Source organism: Oreochromis aureus, linkage group 23 (assembly GCF_013358895.1).
Source record: "Oreochromis aureus strain Israel breed Guangdong linkage group 23, ZZ_aureus, whole genome shotgun sequence".
NCBI classification, from domain to species: Eukaryota; Metazoa; Chordata; class Actinopteri; order Cichliformes; family Cichlidae; genus Oreochromis; species Oreochromis aureus.
Genome location: NC_052963.1, coordinates 10362028 through 10389244, shown reverse-complemented (window position 1 = coordinate 10389244; position 27217 = coordinate 10362028). Strand labels below are relative to the sequence as shown.

Genomic DNA, 27217 nt, shown 5'->3' with positions numbered 1-27217 from the left:
TGTTTTCTGTTTCTGCTTTGCTTCACACGTTTTAATTTTTTAACTATCATTCAGTGAATAGTTGACAAGTGTTTGCAGACAGCATCTTCTACACAACCACCTTTTTACCACCGATTTCAGCCAGCAACAGGCAGTAACCAATCCCTAGCCAGTTGGGAAAATATACATTCTTCCCCTAGTAAATGGAGGTTAAAAGATGGTTAAAGAGATCGGTCTCTAGGTCTGTGAGACCTAAGGGACTCGGTTCATGTTAATAGAGAAATCAGAAATCTTCACAGAATCCCACAGACTCTACACGCAGCTGAGCATGTGCATAGTGTTCTTTATGCCAGCACCTCGCTGCCAGTGAGTTGAGCATGTCCTTATGGCAGGAGGTGTCTTCCTGCATGACAAATTTGCAGAGACAACAGCCTGCATATGCACTGATGGAATGCAAATTACCTCAAACAATGGCTACTTTCATAGGCCGCTGAAACAATGCCCACCCCACTGCTTTGGGACTGTTACACTGCTTCATGCATACTGCATTTGCACTGTTGTTTATATTCCTTTTGACAGCTATTAAAATATATAACTGTTCATATATATATATATATATATATATATATATATATATATATATATATATATATATATATATGTATGTATGTATATATATATATATATGTATATATGTATATATATATCTATATATATATATATATATATATATATATATATATATATGTATATATATATCTATATATATATATATAGATATATATATATTAGTGCTGTCAGTGTTTTTTTTTTTCTTTCTTTGTGCTGTCAGTGTTAATCTCGTTAAAATGACGTTAACGCCATAACCGCATTAATGCGGTAAATTTCCGTTAACAACTTAACGCTAATGGTTTATATATACCATAAATTCCACATACTAGTCTTTTTTCTCACAATTGTGATGTTTTTTATATTAATAATTCTGTTCACAACTCTTGGTAAACTACTCTAAAACTGTTACATTGTGATGTTGTATACCAGCACTTCCAAACTAGCCTACTACTCGTTTGGGCTCCATCACAAAGACTGCTAGTTTCATGTCATTTCTATTTAAAAGTAATATTCCCATTTCACAACATTCTAGGCCTATCCATCCATTTCCACTTATTCAATTAAACCTATCCCAACTGCCATAGGGCGAGAGGCGGGGTACACCCAGGACAGGTGAGATTCACATTCACACCTATGGGAAACATAGAATCATCTGTTAACCTAAGCACATTAACCACATTCTAAGTCATCAAAGCAATTAGCCATATGAAGATAACTGCACTGCAAAAACCTTAAACATTTAGAATTCACTGAACATGACTTTTTTCACACTTATGGTTCATATACTGTAGTTTTTCCATGATGCACCCACATGTGATGCACTCATGCAATGATTTATGCACAATTATTGCATGAGTGCATAATTATGCATAAACAGAATGGCACCACACATTTAAACACAGGCATGCCAGTGCTTATCATCATACATACTTGGTGAGGCATTCCCGTCCCTCCCTGGCGCTGTTCATGCTGTCCCAACTGTATGGGGGCCCCTGTAGTCCTCCCCAAGAGCCTGGGCCAGGAGGCGGCCAGCCTGATGTTTTGTTCTTATGGCTAAAGAAATGGAGCAAAGGAAAAGCAAGCACATTTTAAGAGATAATTAAAGCAAATAATGTGTTCCAGACTAAAAATAACTGCTCGATTAAGTATCGATTGGCTTTTGTTTTGGGTAATAAAGACAAACAGCGACCATCATCTTTAATCGAGACAGTGAAAACCTGGTAAGATGGATAGCATTACTGGATTTCAAGACTACTGTGTACCTGTTTTACCCAGATTTTACTTCATTTGGAAAATGCAAACATCATACAGCATTTAAATGAAACTAGTATACTTAAAATAAACTCTCAGAGACACTTTGTGCACCTCTAGTTTGATTTCGCTCATTCCAATTAGTAAGACTTCTTGTCTCCCAGTGTGAGATCGCACTGCTTAGTGCAATCGACCGCAGTCAAATAACAGCTCATCGACTCCGCAGATAGGCAATCGATGGCTGCACGCACGAGCGGCTCCGCGGTGGTCGCTCAGCAGAATGGTACGCACGCGGTGAGGGAACGCACTGATGTGACAGCTGATTCTCTTATTGCAGATTAAGCTAACAATGTCATTATGGGTTTCAGGAGGGTGGGAGTGCACGGAGTCAAAGGGGAAGAGATGGGAGAAGAGCCACTGTGGCACCTCAGTGGGAATTATACCAGAAAAGAAAATGATGAGAACTGGACGTATCATCCTAGTGACTCAAATATTTATAGTAAGTCTCACATGCTACAGTGACTAATCACGCACAGATCATTAAGCACCCATCCCCCTAACTCTCCACGGAAATAACAAGCAGCATCTGCATGTGCTCATCTTTACCGTTTGATTTATTTTGTTTAGACTACTCCCTCCCTCTGCCACAAACCAGGAGAAGTTTATGCCTGTCGGAGCAAGTTGATGCATAGCTGCGGTAAGAATTAGAGGCTTAACGGCATTTCAGTGGCAAAATGCAGACTCGTATTTGAATGAACAGCTGATTCTCCAGTGCTTTCTGCACATTTAATGTTCCCGCTCTTGCTTTTTTCAAAAGTGACTGAGGCAAGCTGTTCAGTCACCATCTGACACACATTTTTAAAGCAGATGAAAATGCATACTAGATGAGGACGTCATCGCCGTACGAGTCCAGCCAATCCATTCCCATATTGTGCTGTTGATGGGTTGAATACATCAGTCAGTCATATCATAGTGTGCTGTATACGAAACAGAAAACTGTCCTTAGACTGAAAGCGTATGATGGCCTTAAATAAAGTCTAAAAGGGATGTTTCAGCTGTCTCCAGACAAATATTTTGCATTTTGCAGAGCTTAAAAAGATGATTTTGGAGTTATCCTTAGAAGCAACAGATCCATTTCAACACTTTCCGGCTTTTGAGTTCCACTCCTCTCTATTCGGTTTCCTTCCATGGATTACGCTTAGATGCTTCTGTTTCTGCTGATCTTCAGTCATCTGGAAGAAAAACATATCCACTCTCCACTTTAGAATCCCAACCAGAAGCTCTTGCACCCAGAAGACACTGGCCGTGGCGTTAACGGCTGTGCAGATCTCCAGTGTGCAGCCAGACATTCATCTGTTTGTCATTGTGCTGCTGCTGCTGCTGCTGCTGCTGCTGAGAGCAGCTTTGGTCCAACCTGAACTAAACTGCTGTGGCCTCGTCTCCTTTATCCCATAATCCCTCTCATCACAGAGAAAACAAATCCACGCTGTGTGTGTCTGCGAGTGTGAGCATGAGTGTTTCTGTGTGTGAGCGTGTTCAGCTGTGTATAACTATGTGAGGATGTGTGTGTGTGTGTGAGTAGGGGGGGGAGTAAGAGGATTTTGGGAGACCAGCACCGCGTGTATGGAAACACCACTCCAGCTGAGAGCTGGATTGACAGGACAGGAAGCAGGAAGAGGAAACTGAAAGTTCACCTGGATGCCATCGCTGCTTTACTCGTCACTTTTGGTCTTTTTGCAGAAAAGGGAAAACCCCCAGATCTTTTCCTAACTAGACAGAAATGTTTAACAATAAAACTAAAAAGATGAGCGAGTTATAAAATAAATGCTAGTGTTAGCATAACAAGTTAAATGTGCTTAGGATGACAATGCTAGCATGCAACTCTTTAAAAGATAATGATTTAGCAATTTTAATTTGATTACTTAGCGTGAAACCTCTGGTAATACACAGCGGCCAAAGTACAGCCAAGACTTACGGGAACATGGTGAGTTTTAATGGCTGAAAAGCAGCGTTAGCTTTACTAAAAGTGAAATGTGTAAAAAAAAAAAAAAACACTACCATCATTTCTGTATTATCTGTCCTGTTGTCTTAAACATGTCAAACATACATACTGTGAATGAGTACTTGCCCCATTTCTTATTCCTTATTGTTTTGATAATGTCATATCAAACACATTTTTAATAATCATCAAAGATAATCTGAGTAAATACAAAATGCAGTTTCTTAATGCTGATTTCATTCATTTAATCCAAGCCTACGCGGGCCTGTGTAAGCCAAGTAATTGCTCTCTAAACCTAATAACTGGTCCTGCCACGCTTGGCAGGAGGAACTGCAATCAGGTGTTTGCTATAACTGGCAATGAGTCTTTTACATGACTGTGGAGGAATTTTGGCTCCCTTTTCTTTAAAGTATTGTTTTAATTCAGCCGCACTGGAGCTTTTTTTTTTTTTTTTTTAGCATGAACGGCCTGTTTGAAGTCATGCTAAAGCGTCTCATTCAGATTTAAGTAGTAATTTGATAGTCCACTCCAAAACCTTTATTTTATTGTTTGTTTATTTTTCATAATCCTTTCCAGACTGATGGATGTCAGTGACTTTGTTTCTCAGCTGTTTCTTTAGAAAGTCGCTTGATGTGTTGCTTTTTGAGATCCTTTAGCTTATTTCACTTTCATTCAACAGGGCCTGAGTGTAGCTGGTGAAATTGAACTTTGCTTACAAAAAAATTTGATTAATCACAAAGGGGACAATTGCTTTTCCATACAGGGTTGGTGGGTTTGGATAGCTTTTGTCCTTTAATACATGAAGCAACAGTCCTTCCTCCTTCTACTCCTCCTAATATTGAAATTTTGTCAACACTAGTGACACCTTTTTAGTCACTGTTACAGTAACTTACATTTTACACTGTTATAAATGATCCTTGGGTATTTGGGTATTTTTTAACACATATTCTTAATGCTATGAAAGGGAAACTCTAACCCAAACCATGAGCCTTTGTACAGCTAACCAAGCAGTTCTTAGCACCTAAAATTAACCTGTGGGTAAAAATGAAAATAAAACAATCACTAAGGAGGTGATTGAGTGGGATTATAGATACTGTCAACTGCTGCTAAATGAGTCTTTCAGATCCTTCAAAGATGAAAAATGTCAACTTGCTGGGAAAGGTAAAGCCAGAGTTACTGAAATTAGGGAGCATATATCTATCTAAAAAAAAACAAACTTCATAGTTACTGTATATCAGACAGTTTTATAGACATTTAAGTTTATAACCAAACTCTAACATGGAAAATAAAGCTAGCAATCTTATTCGGTCCAGCCTGGCTAAACACCTGGACCATTACTGCTCTGTATCAAAATCTGTCAAAATAATTTTTCAAAATGGAAAATTATGACCTTTTAATTCTATGTTCAATCAATAAATTACCATTCATAACTTTGTTGGCATCACAAGTTTTACAGCAGCATGTTTAAGATAACATTTTATTATTAAACGCACTGAAATGTTTTCTATCTCTACGGATGATTCAGGCTTCTTTATTGCTTCTATCAATTCCTCATATTTCCAAAATGGAAGGGATTTCTTACTAAATAACGTCTGTGGAGAAACTTACAAACACACATAAAAATGAACCCTGGAACCAGACCGTACCTCTGTCTAAATGAAGTGGTAAAACTTAGTTTGTGTACACAAGCCCCCACTCATCCCTGTTTCCTCTTTTGAAGAGTTTTACTTCAACCTGCGGTCAATCCAATATGCATTCAAAAGAGACAACAGGGTCCTTTGTTCATAGGTTTGCCTTTGCTGAAAAGGACAGTGTATTGACTTCAAAAAGGACTCTTTTCTTTTAAATTGATCAACTCATGTTTCTCTCCAAAACTTTATCCAAGGGATTGATTTCTCTCAGTCATTCACACCACTCCTCAAAGTCGTTTTACAAACTCCATCAAAGTCTTTCTCAGTCTTTCAAAAATGTGTACAGGCAAAAACTGTATTTAGTGAAAGAGTGTTAACCACAACTGAATGAAAAGACAATTTTCAGACTTTATCATGATAAGACCATTAAGCATGAATTAAAATTGTATTAAACTGTAACAATATTGTATTGATTAAATCATTTTAGGTTGAATAAAATGTTTATAAATGGACCACCTTTACGCTAGGCTAGAGCTAAATGCTACAATTAGCATGTTTTCTACGTCTTCCATTTGAGAATCTCTTCAGAAATATATCACTTTCTAAATTATTGTATTTGACATCAAAATGGGGAAAAAAATGTTAGTTGTGAACATATCTGTAAAAAAACAGAACATTTTAAAAATATTCACTAATGTCAACACACTTAATGTTAGCATGCTATTATTTAGCTCTACTAATGGTCTCTTGATCAAAAATACTAACGTCAGAAAATTTTCAGGCTTTTTTTCACTTTTAGTATGACAATGCTAAAAGTTTTTTTTTTTTTTACATATTAAGCTCCTGAATTTTATAAAATCAGTAAAGTTTAAGGCAAATTATACAGTTAGTTGCCTGATAAACAAAATCACACTAGAAAGACAAAATCTACAGATTTTAATAGAGGTAAACAATATTTTTCATCTGCTGCCTAACGTTTAGATGACTGTGAGTTTTAACTTACATCAGTTTTATCGCAAGGTAATCTGTTAAAAACTAACATGAACAACCCATGCTAACCCATGAGATGTTGCTAGCTAGAATTATAACATGAATGCCATATTTAGGAGGAGTTCTACTGGATAGAATTACAGCTACCTTTTACTCTATTGATAACATATTTTACTATTAGAAAAAAAAGAATACATTTAAATTTAAAATAACACTGATAATGAAAATAAAAACATCAGCCTACATATTGATATATATTAATATATCATTCAGTATCAATTTTAACACTCTTGCTAAAATGAACACTGTATTTTTGTTCTTACTGAAAACATATAATTTGTGCTGTTAGTAAATATATATGTTACTTTTATCAAAAGATGACTAGTATAGTTCAAGTCATCTGCGAGTTACAAAAAAATTGAAAAATATTAAAAGTGCCCCCACTCTTCTCTACTTAAAAGGACTTACATAGAATATTTCTTAATTAATTGTTTGTAATTTGGCATTACGTAATCAACACGATTATGGTGGTGATTATTATTTTTGAGTGCATTAGAATCCCCTTGCTTGCTTCCTGTAGTTAATCTCTGCTGCCAGTGATTTGTTATGGCCGGTCTTTCATTGACTCTCATTAAAGATATCGATCCTCTCAGTCTTTACATTAGCCTGTTTTAAACACTAAGAACAAAGAGTGATTTATTAGACTCAATCTATATCCTCGTACATATACAAAGTCACAGTATCAGTTTGTGGGACCTTATTACACCTGTATATATTTGCACACATGGTGAATAAATGTCTGTGCTTGCAAAGTAACAAAGACTGCAGTTGGTCAGATTGCTTTTTGCTGTATCATATGTCAAACCCCCACGGAAAACGGTCGAGCCAGCTGGCACGGACTTTGCTCCTCGGCCACATGCTCCAGTCAGCAAGAACGCACAGCCCCAAACACTGCGCTCAACAAATGTTTCATTTCTTATGTCCTGCAGCGATGATTTGGGCTGTTACTGTCCAGTAAAATAATCCTTAAGGGTCAGGCAGCACGTATGCTTTAAATACGGCAGTCTATCAGATTGGATTAAAATGCTTCTTTTTTTTCTCCAGTATGATTGTTGAAGAGTTCGTATAATATCGTGCAAACCAAAAATCACTAGAAAATAGCTCAAATGATTATTGACTACTTAGGCTTAGGCTTGGGGTTAGAGTTGGGCTTGTCTAAGAAATTTATGACATTCAACATTGTGTCAAAGTTTCAGGCGCTTCAAAGGTTTTGATTCTTATCCATCAAGCAATACTATCACAGAGCTCTCTGGTCAGCATCAAATTCATCCAGCAGCATGACAGCAACCCCAAACAATCAGTCATAAAAAACAATTTCACCGACAAAAAGAACAAGAAATTCTATAACAGATGGTATGGCCCCCACACAGCTCTGATCTTAACATCCTGAAGGCAGTCTGGGATTATATGAAGAGACAGAAACAGCTAAGACCAACTAAATCCACAGAATCGTAAGACATTTAAAGGCATTACTTTAAGATCAAAGATCAGCCATACTGTGATTTTCTTTTCTTTTTTGTTCTCTTCAATTCTCAATTACGTTATGCTTATGTGCCGTGTCTAAGCGGGTTCTCTGCTATTCGCTTTTACCTTATATGTGCGCGCTCTCTGCTTCGGACCACTAAACCCTGACATTATCGGTCTCTATGTGACACTCTTTGAAGGAAAATGGGGTACAAAGAAGGGTCTGAGTCACTGAGCCATTTCTACTTTGGCCTTTACTGACACACAGTTTCAGCTCTGACTTTGAATCAGCAGAATTATGATTCAAACAAGATGCTGTAACATTTCAATGATCCCGCCTCAAGAATGAGGCCATCTGAAGGACCATCACTGCCAGTGGCCTGTCTACTTATTACTGCATGGAGTGAAAATAATTTTGTTTGACCTCCCTTTTTTGAATAGACTATAGACGCACACACACGCACAACCACAACGGGAGATATTACATTTTCAAATCCCCTCAAGATCTTTAGGTAGACTGAGTGAAACTGCACAAAAGGCAAAGCTCTCCCAAGATGCTTTAGCCTACATTATAACAATACTTACTGCAGTCAGTAGGGTAAAATCCACCTCCCCCAGCTTGAGTGGCCTTGCCAATTCCCACCACTTTACACTCTACAGAACAACTAGGGTAATTTCAGATCAAGCACACTTCTATGGGAGACTTATTTTCTTCCTTTTACAAGCTGAGCAGGATGCGTCTGAGAATACACGGATGTGTAGGTGAAGTGGTTGGGCGGAGCTTTGTGAGTTCTCTTCATCTTCAGTTCCCTCACGTTATAACATGCCATCTGAGTCTTCAATAAAAATTGTTCGTCGCAATCTTTCTTTCATAGACAGAGAATTATTTAAGTGATTTAGGAAAAAGTCTGATCGAAGGTATTTCACCTGAATGGACTTGAGATGGTATGCAAAGAGAATGTCTTTTTACTTGCTGTGATTTCGCACTACCAAACACGCAAAGGCTCCTTTGCAAAAACTTCACCATTAGCCTGAAGTAACTGTGTGCATGTTTCGAGAACACCTTCTTTTAACTCAGCAGGAGGCTCCATTAACAACACCCTGGCTCTGGTTTAGAGGTCCTGCAGAAAAGCACGGGATGAAGGCTGGCTGTCTTTCTTCTCGTTTAAAGTTTCAGAACTAAAGAGGAGTGAGGGAAGCAGACTTAAATCCCATACAGACTGTGATAACAGCTTGTGGGTTCGTTGCGTTTTACACTGTGCGAGCGAGCACCGTGTAATAAAATCTTGGTCACAATCTGTGCTGTGTTGTGCTATAAATTTTGGAGCATGTCAGATTGTGTGATGGATGCCTGGGAAATCGAAGCTTGACAGCATCACTTAGAAAAATTGCAAACAGAGACGTATCATAATATCATCATCTTAAATCATCCTTTGGCTCAGTAATGTCTATCAAAAGGCAACTTTTAACCATCGCAGCTACATTACTATATGTATTCACATATGAGCTGTGTATCTGTGGTCATTTTGGATGATCTGTCTGTTTTTAATATCAATCAACATTAATCAAACTGTTCGACTGTTAATGAACATCAACTCAAACAACCACTCATCACAACCAGTGTATGCAGAAGAGCATCTCTAAATGTACAACATGTCAAGCATTGAAGCAGATGGGCTTACAGCAGCAGAAGAGCACACAGCCAGAAGTGACCATATTCGGCGTGCCAAGTTTTCAGTTAATGTTAGCAAGCTAGGTTAGTATGGTGAATCAATAGAGTGTATGATTACAACTCAGAGACATAGATACCTGCTAATTAGTACTAAGCAACATACTACACCAATAAAATGGTAAAATTTCTCTCACTTCTTGGATGGTCTGTTTGTAGAATTAGCAGGCATAAACACAGAAAAAGGTCCAGGTCAGTGATTTGAATTAACTATGAGTAATCACTCCCTGTTTCTGCTCCCACTTTTTGTTCCATTAGTTAGGCCAATTTTAAGCCTCAAACCATTTAAATGAGGTGGTTGTCACCAAGTTGACCCCCCCATACTTTTGTTCTAAACAGATGAAATAGCTACAGAGATGGCAATCAGGCAGTAACCATGTAACTTTAATTTAGAAAGTGTGTATTTCAACATAGGAGCATTTGAGGATTGAGTGGCTTTTGAAGACAGCCTCATGTGGCCATTTGAGGAACCGCAGGTAATATTTTATCCCCGATAGCTGTACCCTCGTTCGATGCGTCATATCTACCTTTAGCGAAAAGCAGAAATATTGATTTCCTGATCTAACATGCTATTGCACAATATACACTGTAAGTCTGGTGAGAGCTGTCAGTCTCATCAAAGATGATGTGTTTGCACAAGGGCTGCAATGATTCGTCGCCATAGTCGATGATGCCGACTATAAAAATCTGTCGATGTGGAATTTTATTGTCGGCACATCACGTAAATGTGTTTTTGTAACTGCAATACACTACAGGAAGTTATGGAGGCAGTAATGCCTATATGGTCTACCAAGACTGCACGCAATACTAACGAAGCAGAGTGTAGCAAGAATGGTAAAACAGAAGGATGGAAAAAAATGGAAATGAAAATTATAAAAACTGTTAAAAGCATTTTACAGAAAACAAACAAAGTTAAATGCAGACTGTGTAAAGCGGAGCTTTCCTTCCATGACAGCACTACTGCAGTGCACGAGTATTTAAACGCTCTGCTCATGAACCTCTCAAATGGCTGAAGTCATGACAGAGAGCATCTTTACCATGGCTACCAGCAGCTGGGAACATCATCCAAAAGATAAGAGCAAGCCTCACTCCAGAGCATGTCCACTGCAATTGTGGATTCATGAACCGAACCGTATTACCTAATATTTTGATTTATTTCATTTTTATCCTGACAGTCCCATTGAATAAAGTTAAAAATGCATTTGATTATTTTCAAATTCCCGGGTTATTATTTTCATTTGCTGTGGGATGAGTTAACAGGGTGATATTCACAGGTGGGCAGGCTGGAGCCTAGAACAGGAGGTTTGCCCACCGGAAGCAGAGATGAGAGTTATTGAAATGATTGTTGACCAATCGAATAATCGAAGAAAAATTAGGCAGATTAGACGACTATCAAAATAATCGTTAGCTGCAGTCATACTTTGCACACTGCAGTCAAGCTAACATCTCATCTGAATTAACTGGATTTGCACTACTGTCAATAAAACAGGAGCGTCCATTGATCCGGCATCAATCTGTCACTCGAAATTTCTTAATTGGCTTGCTAATACGGCTTCTCCCCTCTTAGTCTTCCCGATTATACTCATTAAAACTCCAAGTTTGCACAGTCTCAGGTCCTAGTCAGACAACTCCAGCCATTGCCTGAATGTCCTCCTGCGCCGTCCTCACCCCCCTCTCCTCTCTCATTCCATTTGCTGCCTTTTTTACCCCCATCTCTCCTACTTATTCGGTCTTCCCGCTGTTCATAAATGAAAGATTGATGAACGCTGTTAAAAGTTGCCCTAGAAGTGCTCTCACTTTATACAGCTTTACTATCTGAACACAACATGCTTCGGCTCTCAGCGCATTTTCCACACACGTGCGCACACAAACGCCTTCTTTTTGTGTGAGCGGTCGAATATTAAATCTCCATTCAGAAAGCTCCCCCAGTATCTTTCAGAGTTTGCTTAAACAAGCATAACAGAATTTAAAAAAAAAAAAAATACAAAGCACACAGACACACAAAACACTGCAAGAGTTTCACAAAGTTGCTAATTTGCAGCAAAGGCTTTAGAAACTCATAGAAGTTACACATATGCAAATTCAATGAATGCAGGAAGAACTATTTTATTGACTCATCAACTCCACGGTTAATGAATTAATACATCCAGATGATCCCTGCTCACCTTCCAACCAACAACCAGCAACTTTACAACCATCCAACATCACAACCTCTCAATCAGGCCTCTCATCTTTCCCCAGATAAACTGTAGCCTGACTATGCTTTTGTGCATCTCGCTTAAAACAGCCCAACCTGGATCTTATAGCCTAGACCTGTCACCTTTATGTGTTGGTTGCTACTACCTTTCATACCAGTGTCTGGAACAGGAAGCTGCTGTCACAATTTGCAGTTACACAAACAAATAAGCTATAATATGACTGTTTTGCTGTTTGTGAGCAAGAACACCAGAGCTACATAAATCACCAAAAAACAATCTGCAGCAATTTTCAGTGGACTGGAAGAGGCTGGTGTTAAAGCCATTCATCAAAATGTTTTTTTTCTCTAACAATAAGGTGATTTATTTCGTTTTGACCATGTCCTCTCAGGCTGCCATGACTCTAAACGACCAGATACAATCATTTGTATTTCCCCCGTCAGCCAACCAAACTGCTCGGTCTGTAGCCTAGCAGCACTAACTGCCGAGGCAGTGAGTCACTGCTCTTCTGCTGTTTTATGGTTGCGGGTGACCATTGCGGGTGACCACGGCTTTATTGTGCACCACTGCGGGTGTGCCGCAGTGGTGCACAATAAAGCCGTCCCTCGGCAAACGAACTGTCCCCGCCGATCATAATAAATGCTGAACTTTACTTGCAGTTATCAGTTTGATTCGCGTCATTCTATCCTTTAAAGATGAAACCGGGCTCGTTACAAACCCTCATTAGTCTCACTGATGTGGAAACATGCCAACAGCCTGTGATGATGGAATCAATTAATAGCTCGCCATAAAAATGCTACTCCTTACAAAGACATCAAAGCAGGCGGGCGGGGGGAGCTGCTTCTATTCAGGCTTGCCACTCAGACAACTTCAGGACCAGGGACAGCTCCCGTCTTATTCCGCGGTGCGTACAGAATGTGAATGCTGGCCGTTCAAGTCGATGCACATACGCGTTGTATAAGCAGACAGAGATGTCAGGGTTATGTCAATATGTACACAGTCAGCTACATCAATCACAGCTGTCCGGCCCGGTGAAACCTCGGGGCACTGCAGCCTCATTTAACAATGAAGCTCGTGCTGGACAGCAGGCCACAAGTATCACCTCAGACAGCGTGACAGCAGCCTCAACAAATGCCACATTGGGTAAACTCTTTTTAAGGGCTTCACTGCTATTTGTTTGCTCATTCTTTATCTTTTCTGCGCCTTTGCAGTTTTAGTCACACCGAGGACGCCCCGTCCTCTCCCTGTGTAAAGATTAACTGCAATAAAAAACACGCGTTTATACACAGATCTCTGCTCGGGGACTGCCTTTAACTGCACTGCCAAATGTCATTTTACAGCATTTGGCAAGCGTCAGTTTGTGGAAATGTCACATTTCTACAAGGGAGTGTCCAGTTATAAGACATGAGGAGATCACTGATAAAAGCTCGAGATCCCAGTGAGGGAGTTAAGATGGAAAGGATAGGGTGGGTGAACACCCATGTGCACTTTTTAGATACTCATATCTAGGAGGACGCTTTAGTAGCGTCCTCCTAGATAAGAGTATCGAACATAAAGCCCAAGGTCCTTAAACGACCTGGCAGAGTCTGGCCCACTGGACAGTTTTCAAAAATGTGAAGGAGGGCATAGTTTTTTAGACTTTTAACTATATTTTCACAAGTTTTGCAGCTTTTCCTGCTGATAAAGACCTCTCTCATTGTCATTAATACTATACCAAAGTAATTAATGATGAATAAACAAGGAAGGTGGAGTTCTGCTGGTCGTTTAGCCCACTTAAGATCAAAGTTGGCTGTATGTGGCCCATGCTGTAAAATGGGTTTGCCATCCTGCCCTAAGAGTTCTCTGATGACAGAGTCACACTCAGGAAAACAGTGGTTGAAGACCACAGCATGATCGCAGTAATTATTGAAAATGAAACATTGTTGCCAATGAGATGATTGCTTTGAAAAATGGGGACCAAGTCTGCAACCACTCACAGTCAGTTGCCCTCTTCAACTGTTGGTTGAAGATGGCAGTTGGTGTACCAACTGTAGTGATAAAATGAGAACAACTCAGAGCCATCAGTCTGCTATCAGTTGGCAATCTGTGATAATACAGCAATTAACTATAATGAATACTCGAGAATCACAAATCAGTTGCTGTCTTATTAAACAGAAGGAAGATAAGACAGGACGTGAAGCTTCAGAATCCATGTAAAGTTTCTAAAAAGGGGCTGAAAGCTCACCTGGGGTTTTCTTTACGTTTTAAAAAAACATGCCCTATAATGTTCCCCCTAAGGGTCCCATAAGAATTTATATATTTTTGTGTTGTGCTAATGATTTTTTTATTGAATTTTAATGCTTCTACTACATGTACAACACTTACACAGGAAGTACTGTAAATAAAACATGAACTTTGCTTGGTTTTAACATGCCAACCCCATACCTGTGTAAATATACATTTTGAATTCTTGTAATGTAATATAAATGTAAAAGGGCAGCTGCACTATGGGCTCTGTGTAAGCCAAAGCTTGATTAGCTAACAGGATCATCTTAGTGTGTTGAAAACGGGAGCTGAAACAAGGATCAATAGGCAGCATTCAACAGGAGGTCATACCTGTTTAGCAACAAGTATAGCTTTAGATGATATATTACCTCAGCATTCTGATATAGATGGCTCCCCTTTATTTGGACCAGAATGAGTGGTTAATGAATAAAGTCAGTAATCAATAATTAAAACAGTGATTAGGAAAGGCTTAGAGAATAAGTCTGAAACACAAAAACAGAGCAACTACAAGGACAACAGAGAATAAGAGTAATGCCTTAAGTTGTATCTGGACAAGATAACGGTGATGCTTGTTCTTGTGTCTACACTGTGTCACAGCGTGGCACGCCGATAGGTCCCTCTGTATCAGCAGCAGACCCAAAACACTTTACAGCGTCGCTTTTCAACCTTTGCGGCACAGCAGTGCGTCTCTGTTGCACAACAGAGTCCACAACACAACACCTCATTGATTCTCTGTAAATGTCACGTAGAGCTCAGTGGAATCAAGGGGCAGAAAATACAAAAGGGCAGCAGAGCAAGTTAGAAATGATAGTTTTTAAAATGATATTTCTGCAGTTGGTGGATCAATGATTTCTGCATTTGGCTGAAACACCCTCTGGAGTAACACTTGTACTCACCGAGGGCAAAACTAGGATGATTACAGAGATTTTATTCCACATCACAAAGCACCAGTGTTGTCTGAAGTTAGAATAATTGCCAAAGCCTTAATTTACAATAGATTCAGAGAGTAAATTACTTTAACCTTACTGTATGTGTCAAGCTAGAGGAGAAAATCAAAACCTGTAATGAGATTCAGCATTTTGATTGCAGTTTGCACCCTTATAGCTGTCCATTAACCGAACCAAGAGTAAGAAGAAGCTTAAACACTGAGAGCCCCAGAAGTAATTATACTCACCAGTCAGCTTATTTTCACACTTTGTGACGACCAACCTTGAAATGTTTTTTAAGCCTTAGTATATCAATGTTATTCGGTTTTTGAGACTTCTAGATCATCAGTCTGATTCCTCCCAGATTGGACAATACATTTTTAAGCAAAAAATGAGTTACTATGATACAATTTAAAACTCATATATATAAATAAATTTTTAATGTTTCTTTTTACCATGTCAGAAGGTTCAAGAAATACTCCACATTTAAAACATTTGAATATTCTGGAAATTAAAAGTCAAGTGCAGCTGGTTTGCTCTTAGATTCTCAGAAAACCACACGAAAACCACACAAGTACGCATTTCCTAAAATTGGTTTTAACTCTTTGTATTTGTTCTAGATCTTCTTAAAATCCATTTTCCGCCCTGTGTCAGAGCTCTTTATGCTCTTAACTGAGGCCATGCCTGTGGGGAGTTTCACTACCACTATGTTTCTGGTTGGTTGGCGGCACTCGCGTGATGCAACGCCGACCAAAGCATCGACTACCCTCCGTCTGTTTGGTTCAAGTCAATTGGAAAGGTTAGAGGGAGAGCGAGCGAGGGAGCGCATGTGAAAGAATCCATAGCTGCAGAATGTGCAAATGTACGGCGCTAAATACGATCGAGCAAAGCTGTTCGTCACCGGGTGCATTCAGTCCACGTCAAAACACACGCGGGCTGCAAAACATTACAGCCGACTAGAACATCTGCACCCAACAATGAAGCATAATTCCCCAGGCTAAAAATACCCCCGAACGCTCCCTAAATAAGATTACTCGGGAGAATGGGGATCATTAGGATGAATGAGGAACACTTATGTTCATGTCTTGCTTCTTGAATCGTAATTTCCGAAAGAAAATCTCTCTCCACTTTCGGATTGTGTTTACAGAAAAAAAAGGCAAGAAAAAAAAAGACAGAGACAGAAAATAAAAACTGCAATCAAGTAGGTTATGTCGTAGATAATAATATGGTGGATGAATCCCATCACAGTGATGAAACCACAAGTGGTCCCATCAAAATCTGTGTTTAATAAAAATGGCAAAAATTCAACAAGTTTATACAGACAAGATAGTTGCTCCCCTATATTTAGGATCCTATGCTAAACTATGTTGAAAGATTTCTAACTCCATATACTGGGAATCTGCTGTGTAATGAGGTGTTCTGAGCTTTTCTGCTTTCATTCTTGTGTTAAATCCAGATGCTGTTGGAGTGTTACATGCTTTTCTAGTCAGCTGGGAACACAATGCCTAGAAAACCATGCGCTTGTTATTATGCCAGGTAAATCTGTGGAACACAGGACCTGGAGAACATGACTGTCTGATGAAACTGCAACTTATATATTTCACAAATGACGATAAAGGTACAGCTACTCGATCTCTGTTTAACTCATTTCCAGTCTCCTGCTTGTACCTGACTATTTTCAGAGGACTGTTTTTTTCTTTGTTATGTCTGATGTACAAATCACTCAAGCATAAAAATCCACCTAACTCAAGTGATGAACTAGTGTTGTGGCTACACACAGCAGGTGACTTAGCAATGAACCAATTTTAAATTGTATCTTTAGGCACTTTGTTACTATCAGCCTGTCACAAAATAGATGTTTTCCCATTTCTAGTTGAGTCTACAAAAAATGTCAAAGACAGCCTAGTTTGACGGGTGAGTCCCAGAGAGCTACTAGCTGAAAACTTGGCATATCTCGGCATTGTGTGCAGTGTGCCCTTAAATAAATTTGAGGGCACTGGACAAATGAGGGACAAAAGAGGAAGTGACAGGCCTAACAGCTATCTACAGCAGATGAGCAGTACCTGAAAGTCATGTACTTAAGAAATGGGAAATAATCCAGCAAAGACCTGACACAGGATCTGTGTCACATGTGATCTTTCAGTTGATCCATCTACTGTTTATACTTCATCAGTAATGTCTCAGTGGAAGGGTGGCTGTCATGGAGCCATTCTTAAGGAAGGAAAAAAGCTTTGGGGCTGCATTTTAGCCAGTGGTGCTTGGGATCTTATGAAAATGGATGGAATAATGAACACAGAAAACTACCATCAGATATTGATCCACCAACCAGTATTTGATTGGCAATGGCTTAATTTTTCTTCCTGAAAATAATTTTAAAATGTATTAAAGCATACCTGGATAGAAAAACACACTATCTGTCATGGATTGGGCTCCCAAGAGCTTGGACGTCAACATTATTGAAGCGGTGTGGAATCATCTTGAGAGAGAACGGGGAAAAAACACCAGCCAACATCTAAAAAAGAGCTTTAAATGTCCTTCAAGAAGCCTGGACAACTACTTCTGATGACTACAGAAACTGTGTGCGTATTTTATTATGTATATGCAAAAGTCATAGAAGTGTAAGCAACAAAAAATACAATAATCTCAGTAATATCAGTTTGCGCCTCGAGGCAACTGTTTTGTGATTTGGTTTCTATATAAATAAAACTGAATTGAAGTACCAGTCTGGTCTTATGTGGAATCATTTTTCATAACAGTTGCCATTTATGGTAGTTGACCCATAAAAAGTGGTAAAAGAGGGTCTGTAATACCTTATAACACCACAGATTTTGATTGAGTGCCTCGCTAGGAGTTTGCATTGCGGTTTGTTTCGGGTTTCACGTGTCAGCTGTTCTGAACCCAACATTATGGAGTTTTCCTCGTCTTCCAGTTTGTTGCAGGGACACGTGAAAAAATGAACTTGCGCAGTAACTTTGATACGTTTTCAACCAGCCTCACACTGACACGGTTAAAATGTTTGGTTCGGTTTTTCAATTTACCCGAAATTCAATTAGTCAATTCATTTAAAGCTAATTAGGGGAAATAGCGGTGCTCAGTCAGTAGGGAAAGGACTGTGTGCTTATACCATCACACGAGGCTGTGATGTGAGGGCTCATGTGTGCGAACTGTACGGCAGGCTTACAGTACATTTAGTGTGTGTGTGTGTGTGTGTGTGTGTGTGTTGTGTGTGTGTGTGTGCGTGACCGTGCTGCTCTGAGAGAACACATTGACACTTATGTATTATGTGATAGTATTTGGAGCAGAACTAATTCTTCCACTAGTCTCTTTTTTGAAAACACACGTATTAGCAAACAAACAACTGGCTGAACTCAGGGTTTGGTTTATCTTTAGCTTCTGTTTTACTCACTGACTGTAACAGGACATTTTTAAATTCCATTTAACCTTCACTGAATCGGATTCTTTGACTAAATGAATTAGCAGATGAACGAATTGAGTCAAATGACAGTATGTGACACTGACGCAGGAAACCCCTCATCATAATAGGAAACGACACGCTCAATGCAAATGCATAACAAGTTTATGTAACTTCATAAAAACATTTCCCCACTTGTACATTTGACGTTAAAGATAAACGACAAGCGCTCGTCAAGTGCACATTTTGCTGTCACGTTTGATTCATTAGTTTCCCGGTGCCTGACTGAGACAGGAATTTGAAAACGTGCAACATACAAGATGTTTTGCACTTTGCTTTTCCTGCTAGGGCCTCAGAATTGCTCAGTGCGCGGAGTAAAACCAAGCCAAAGTGATGAATTATTAACCGTCCGCGCTGAAAAAAAGGATGTGTTGTTCTGCTTTTTAAAAATGTATTTGCAAAAAGAGAATTTATGGAAAAAAAAACAGAAAGATAAGTTATTAAGATTGTGATAACGGTGTGGTGTGCTGGTGTATATCTGTGTGTCTGAGGTGGGATTATTTATTGTTTTGAGTTGACGTATCTGCCTGAGCGAAGCAGCGTGGAGAGAAATCAGCCGCCAGGAAGGAGATCAGGTGGGAGATTGTCCTTTAGAGATGACGATAGCTATGTGTACGGCCTGTAAACATATCAGGGCGGTAGCTTATAGATAACTTTGTTCTGTCTTTCCAGTTGAGTAATATGTTTTGGGGTTTGTTTGTTTTTTTTCCCTCGGCCACTGCTGAAGTTGAAGTTGAAGATTTGTAGATGCTGTGGGATTGTAAGTGAGGAAATATTGACTGAAAGGAAGACTGAAGGTGAGAGGGGAATACTAAGCATGTGCAGAGCCAGAACGCATGGAAGCAGTAGTAGCAGTAGCCCACTGCAGTGGAACATTGTGTACAAGAGCTGTGGTGTGTGATGCTCAGAAGCTCACAACTCACAACATGACTCATGACTGCTTTAGTTTCTGGTTGTCAGAGAGGAGTGAAGCAAAAATATACTAGTCAAAGTTTTTGTTTTAAATAGCTTAAAATAGATTTTTATAGAGGAACAATATCTGTATATACGTGATGCAAGCAGTCATTCCTGTTGCTCTCATTGACATGCAAGGACACACGCCATTATCAAGTTTAGTGGCAGCGTGGGGCACTGATCGTCACAATGTGCATACACTGGTTTTTTGTGTGTGTAGGTTCAGAGGCCACTGGCTTAAGAATAGAGTAAATGCTCAGAAGCTCAGAAGCAATTCTGAGGTGTACAAGTGAGTTCATTTATGTTTGGTAAAGGTCAGAAGGAGCTGCTCTGTGTCTTTGTGGATCTACAGGACGCATATGATGGGGTGCCAGGAGACGAACTGCGGTGCAGCACAAGGAAGTCGGGGGGATGAGTTTTGGGAGTGATTTGTGACAGAAGGATAGGAGCAAGAGTGAAAGGGATGGTTTAAAAGATCTCAGTGAGACCCACTATGGTGGACAGGTTGGATTCACGCTGACAAAAAGACATGAAGCTGAGTTGGAGGTGGCAGAGTTGAAGACACTAAGATTTTCATTGGGAGTGAGCAGGATGGACAAGATTAGAAACAAGTACATCAGAGAGACAGCTCGGGTTGAGTCGTTTTAGAGACAAAGTTAAAGAGGATGGTTTCGTTTCCAGTGGTTTGGAGATGTGCAAACGAAGGATATATTGGACAAAGGAGCTGCCAGGAAGAAGGAAAAGAGCAAGACCACAGAGAAGATTCATGGCTGCAGTGAAGGAGCACATGGCTGGTAAAACAAAGAGGGATTCTAGAGATGGAGTGAGATGGAGGCAGATGATTCAGGCGACCATGACAGGAAGCTGCTGAGAAAAGAAGAAAAAGAAGAAACCAAGAACCAGTATGGACACTGAGTAAAACCAATCAGCTTAAAGATTGAGAACTATTCACACAATATGTCTGGATTTATTATAAGGGTTAAAATGACTTACTGAGAAATGTATTTAAAAAACACATTTTCTTCTTAAAATAGTAGATCTAAAAGTGACAACACTGGGCTATGCCGTACGCATGCTTAAGTAAGGTCAAAGGTCATGACAGAGCTAGTACTGAAAAGGGTTGCCTATCATGGTCACCCCTCTCCATTTCCATGCAGCGACGTTAATGAGCTCTTTATTGATTTTAAACAGAGAGTATAAGTAGAAGGCCATAGTTTCAGGTTAAGTATGCAGTTTGCTTCCAGCAGGCAGTGAAGGTGGTGTTTATAGTGTAAATCTGAAGCAGCTGTGGGACTTAATTCATTAATACAGAAACGCGATATGCTGAATGGGGAGACACTTGCAGATGGTGTGTTCAATGTCAATCCAAGGAGTAATAGAGATGTTTGTGCAGTGACAAGTGTAGTTAAGTTGGTGGACAGGAAAGTAGTAAAAATTCAGTGCCATACTGTTTTAGAGAGTAGTTATTTTAATCGTAGATTGTTTGTCTTTTCAATGCAGTTTATGTCCTGGTGGATTAACAAAAGGTGGATCCCGTTTAAAGGGAGTGACGGTAAAGTAAACTGAGTTAAACTGAGTTTAAATGTATACTTTTGGTCATGTAAAAATATAGATTCTGAGATAAATAAATGAATTGGGTTGTATGGTTATTGTTATGATTAGGTAATGAAGTATACAAATGGTCGACTTGCTATATATAACAAGGTATCATTGGCATATAGGCTGATTTTATGATAATGCGGAGTGGTTTTATGCTAATTTTTTTCACAGCTACACTTGAAATAATGCCAAGATGTGTAATCATTGGACACATTTCAGTTTAAACTGTGATGACCAATCTTTGCATATTTCTAAGTAATGTTTAACTTTGGTTAAAGGTTTATTATTCACCTAACACACCTCACTAATCACCTGAGTATTGCAAACTGGCGTTAAGGAAATGAGAAGGTGGTCTCAGCACATAGGCTGGCAAAAAGGCCGTTATCCACTGATACAGCAGAGACCTATGTGCCCATGTTTCGTTAAATATCACACCAAGCATCCTTATCAAGGCTTCTATGCAGAACGCATAACACATGAAAGAGCTAAAAGAGAAACAGATGCTTCTGTGTCACATCTGCAAAACGCATTACGCACACCTCTGGGCCAAAGCTCAATGAAAATGTCACTTTTTGCGTCACTGATGTTATTTTTCAGTTTCAATGTGATTTGAAAATAAAAGTGTAACTGCTTGCTCTGAAAACCATTTGTTTTTGTGAAGCAGAGACGGGGGAAATTACAATCTGAAAAAAAAGAGAGTTATGCTTCATTTGCATAACTGATCGAATTTGGGGGCTCATGTCAAAGAGGAGCGGAAGCTGACGCGCATCACTACAGCCATTCAGTATTATCTGCTGTGAGAAATGAAAGGAATTATGGGAAAGAAAATGTGGTAATCACGGCATAAGAGAACATTAGTGTTCACCAGGAAATGAATCCCTGCAGAAGACACTGTTGGGAATGCAGGACTGATTAAAGCATTTCATTTCAGAGCTTGTATCTTTTATCAAATAAGCACTGACAGATAACTAATGTGTAATAGACCGGGATGAAATTAAACGTCTGAAATAGGGAAAAAAAGAAAAACACAACATCACATGTTAAGATTAACAAAAAACATCTTAAAGTAGATGTCAACACGCTGATAAACTCAGAAACAACCTCACTTTCAATTTGAAAGGTGCAGCTCACCTGCGAAGCGGACCTGTGCCTGGTTTAAATTACAAGCTGGTAAAGTACACGGATAAGTGGATGGATGGGCTGTGATATAAAGCAGACAGAGAGGTAAGAGTAAGAGAGAGATATGTGGCGCAGCCCCTCACCACCCCGCCCCCACCCACCCCACGCAGTGATCACCGACCAAATCCCTTAGGAGGATTATCCAGACTCAAATCAAGAAAAACGTGCAACTTTAAGGGTTATAGGCAGAGAGTGAGAAAGGGAGAAATTGAGTGGGGGTGGTTGCCCTGTAGCTTGATGTTATTTTTCCCTTTCCAGTATTTGATTTTTTTGTGTGAGATACTGTACAGTATGTGCTCTGTGCCATCCAACAAACACCTCTGAATTTTAGGAAGCAAACACTGTAAGCTTTGTGCCTCAATCACACAGGAGCAAAAATAAGACAACAGCCTCCTCGTGACTAGGAGAAATCTGTCATTGCTCAGTGACCGGACTGAGTTTTTTGCATTCTGCCACTAAGACGACATAACAATCTTCAGCTGGAAGTCAGACACAGAAAAACTGATGAGTATTTTAACCTGCTTTGTAAATCCACTTTAGATTCATCTGCACCTTTTAAGCCAAGGACTAGACATGGTACTCAGCGTTACCTCGAATTAATAAGACAATGCTGGAGGGCAGGAAGGAGGTGGAAGAAAACAAATGATTAAAAACTGAAAGCAGTAATGCTTTCAATGAACAGGTTAAAGAGGAAAGGACCAACTAATTTTCTCAACTTTAATTCATTCTAATAAGCACAGCCACAAGCTCACAGTGGATTGTCTTCTAAATCCTGTATGTTAAAATCAGATTATGGCAGCAAGTGGGGAATGTCTTCACTTTCTATACTTTTTTTTAAGGACAATGACATAAAATCCAAATCAATAATCTCTTACTCCATGATATTTTATCTTTTTTTTAATGCCACTCTCTATGGATTAGCTTTTTAAGTGCTACACAAATAAACTTTATTATTATTTTATGATTAATATATAGCCATAAGTGGTTTTGCAACCACAGGACTCGCACCCTGCTGGTCAACAGAAACAGTTCAGGGCTGGTGTGCATTGGCTTTTTATAGCTCATTTTGAGATATAATTCCATTCAATTGTATTCATATAACACCAAATCACAACAACAGTCAGCTCAAGGTGCTTTAATCATAATTATTAATAGATTTAATAATCCATACATTGACATGTTCTATTTTATTTTTTGGGAACTTTTAAATCTGACTCAAGAACAATAATCAGGAATTCAAGATTTTCAAAATACATTTACTTAATAAGGTACAGTAAGGTTTCTTCAGTCTTTAAGTGCTTACCAAGTTTGGTTCGAAGATAAAAGAAAATAGGACACTAAGTGGGCATTCGACATATGGATGGGCAGATATATTGTCTTTAGTTACACTATATTGACAAAAGTATTCACTCAACTATCCAAATCAATGAATTAAGGTGGCCATAGGTCTATAAAATCAAGCACCTAGGTGTGCAGACTGCATCTACAAACATTTGTGAGAAAGAATGTTTCGTTCCCAGGAGCTCAGTGAATTCCAGTGTGGTGCTGTGATAAGATGCCATCTGTGCAACAACTCCTGTCACAAAATTACCTCCCTGCTAAATATTCCACAGTCAACTGTGGGTGGTATTATAACAATGTGGAAGTGACCCTCTATGAACAACTTTGGCTGCAGTAGGAAGGAAAAACTCCCTTTTACCAGGAAGAAACCAATGGCAGAACCAGGCTTAGTGAGGGGCAACCAACAAGTTGGGGGTGAGGGGAGGAAGACCAACAATGTTCTGCAGAGTCAATTGCTACAGACCTCCAAACTTCATGTGGCCTTCAGATTAGCTCAAGAACAGTTTGTGAAGAGCTTCATTAAATGGGCTTCCATGGCTGAGGAGCTTCAACAATCCTTACATCACCAAGCAAAGCATCAGATGCAGTGGTGTGAAGCACACCACCACTGGACTCTTGGAGTGGAGATGTGTTCTCTGGTGATGAATCGTATTTCTCCGTCTGGCAATCCGATGGACGAATCTCTGAATACATTGTGCCAAATGTACAGTTTGGTCGAGGGGGGATTATGGTGTGAGGTTGTTTATCAGAAGTGGGGCATGGCCCCTTAGTTCCAGTGAAAAGAACTCTTAATGCTTCAACATACAAAGACATTTTGGACAATTTCACACTCCCAACTTTGTGGAAACAGATTGGGGATGGCCCCTTCCTTTTCCAGCATGACTGCTCTCCAGTCCACAAAACAAGCCTTACCAGAAGAGTTGAAATGGTTAAAGCTGCAAACCCTATGGATTAAAAATGGTAAAATGGCCTGTATTTATATAGCGCTTTCTAGTCCCTAAGGACCCCAAAGCGCTTTACATATCCAGACATCCACCCATTCACACACACATTCACACACTGGTGATGGCAAGCTACATAGTAGCCACAGCCACCCTGGGGCGCACTGACAGAGGCGAGGCTGCCGAACACTGGCGCCACCGGGCCCTCTGACCACCACCAGTAGGCAACGGGTGAAGTGTCTTGCCCAAGGACACAACAACCGAGACTGTCCAAGCTGGGGCTCGAACCGGCAACCTTCCGATTACAAGGCGAACTCCCAACTCTTGAGCCACGATCGATGTCACTCAAGTTCATATGTGAGCGAAGGTAGACAAGCAAATAATTTTGGCAATATAGTGGATGTTTGAAAATATGTCAGCCCACACTGTCATGAACTAAGTCGCGCTACCAGTTTCTAGTCTTTATGCTAAACTAAGCTATATTTTCATGATGTTAGTTTATTTTTTGCCACAATATCTCTCAGAAAAGAAATGTTGCATATATGTTATACATAAAATAAACATTTCTTTTTTTTCCAATGTATATGTGCTTGGAGTCTGAAACACACTGCTTCAGTAATGCTGAGAGTCGGGCTCTGGGGAGGCCAATCCATGACTAATACTGTCCCACTGTGTGTTTTTCTATCCAGTTATACTTTTACCTCATAGGCAGTGTTTTGGAGTTGTTGTCATACTGAAAACCATCGATCTCCGCCCAAGCCAGACACTTTCCATTTGTTATTACATAGTGGATCAAAATCTAATTGTACTTTTCAGCAAGAAAAAGTCTGGCCCCTTGGAAGCTAAACATAAAGAAATGAGGCATGGCTCAAGACTTTTGCACAGTACCGTACAAGGCTGATACTAAATAAGAGAATATTTCATATGCAGACAACTACGTGTGGGTGAATGAGTGGAATTTTAAACACAGAAATTCCAAAGATGCAATCGAGATTGTTAATAGTTAAAGGATTATGGGTCATTTTATGTAATGGAGACCTTGAATTACTGAAAAATGAATAAACTATTAGGATGCCATGACTTGTCAGATGGCTCTCAGTACAATGGAACTATGCCCTCTGAAGAAGCAGCATGCACTGGCATAAAGCAGACGGCAAGTTGGCACGGATAACTGTAATCTGATATTCAGAGCACAAACAAGCACTGCTGGCTAGTTTCACTGCCAAATTCCAACACACTAAAGCCAAGATTTTCCCACACTATAAACACTGATAAAGGTCCTGTGTTTGTCTTCACAATGCATGCATTGGATTAGATAAGACAGACTGGGTTAATGTTCCTGAAATAGAGCCAGATGTGTGACGACAAAACTCTCATTAGTTCCTAATTAGAATGAAGACAACAAACACAAACAGAAAGATCCCCGATCCCCTCACCTGCTGCAGCTGCTTTACTGCCTGTCTTACAATTAATGATTTATAACAAGCATTCAAAGGTGATGAAAGATCCACGACTCATTAAAGTTTATGGAGCAAATTTAGCTTGTGCGCCATCTGCAAACAGAACGCTCTGACACTGTATTGTGACAGCTCATGGATACACACCAGCCATCTGGGTATACGCAAAGTGCAGCACTCTCTTGATGCCCGTTAGTGTTGTGCTTTTATTAATTTCTTGCTATTTTACCTTCTGTCTACAATATATGAGCCCAATGTGTAAAAGTAGGCGTGCCGTACATTGCGAATGGCTGACAAAACAGTCGAACATAAGGAGTTGTGCAATTGGCTGCTTTGGTGAAAAACACAGGGAGGGGAAATTGAAGCTATTTATTTAAATTAGACACCATATTAGGATGAAAATGCAATCGCGTGCAAAACATGGACTCTGTAGGCAGTTGCTTCTGTATTGCATCCATCCATACAAACGCGCCAAATATATGTTTTTCATTTTAATTATAAAAGCACATTTTGAATGTGTTGAGCTCTCAGGATTTACAAGGATAGTTTAACACTGTGTTTTGGAAAAGTCTGCAGGAGCACGGTGCCTTCACTTGATTTTTGCTGTTATTGCTATAATTTAATCAGGCAGTTGTACAGCAGCGTACCTTAGCTTCAAAAGCACCAGTATACAGAGGCTTAGAGACTGCCCGGCAACCACTGGTCACTAGGGAAACGTGAGTATTCCCCAACTAGTTGTGAGGGGTTGGGGAATTGATTTCTAAAGCCCCACTCACACAAGCCTAGAAGCTGGTCAGTGATGGATTGTTAATCATCAGTTGCTAGTGATAAACGTGTATTCTTCAGCCGGCTGGCGACTGATTCCTGGAAGTTCAGCACCGAAATACTCCCAAAGATTGACTTGATGCATACTCAATCATCCAGGTAAGTAAATCCCAAATGGTTGATTCTGTTCATCTGGACGTAGCGTTTTCAGTGGGAGAAACGTATGCCAGGCCAGCAAACAGGCCAGTGGACACTCTTTCAGTGATGAGGATGTACACATAGTGAGGAATGCTGGTTTGTGCGCGGAGTCAAGGAGGCCATTTACTTGAAAAGGGAAAGACCATCTCTGAATCGAGGAGGGGGCCTAAGGGTACATTTTTTGTCATCTCACAATGCTGTGATTGCAGC

At 39.7% G+C, this 27217-nt stretch overlaps 1 protein-coding gene across 1 annotated transcript in view; it reads right to left on the bottom strand.

Annotated features, from left to right (window-relative positions):
- LOC116328880 (FERM and PDZ domain-containing protein 4-like) overlaps positions 1-27217 on the bottom strand; it is an 84104-nt gene that overhangs the window by 33223 nt on the left and 23664 nt on the right. Inside the window, exon 2 of the mRNA XM_039607388.1 lies at positions 1522-1644. Within this exon, the coding sequence (XP_039463322.1) occupies positions 1522-1644 (123 nt within the window). The remainder of the gene's footprint in view (positions 1-1521; positions 1645-27217) is intronic.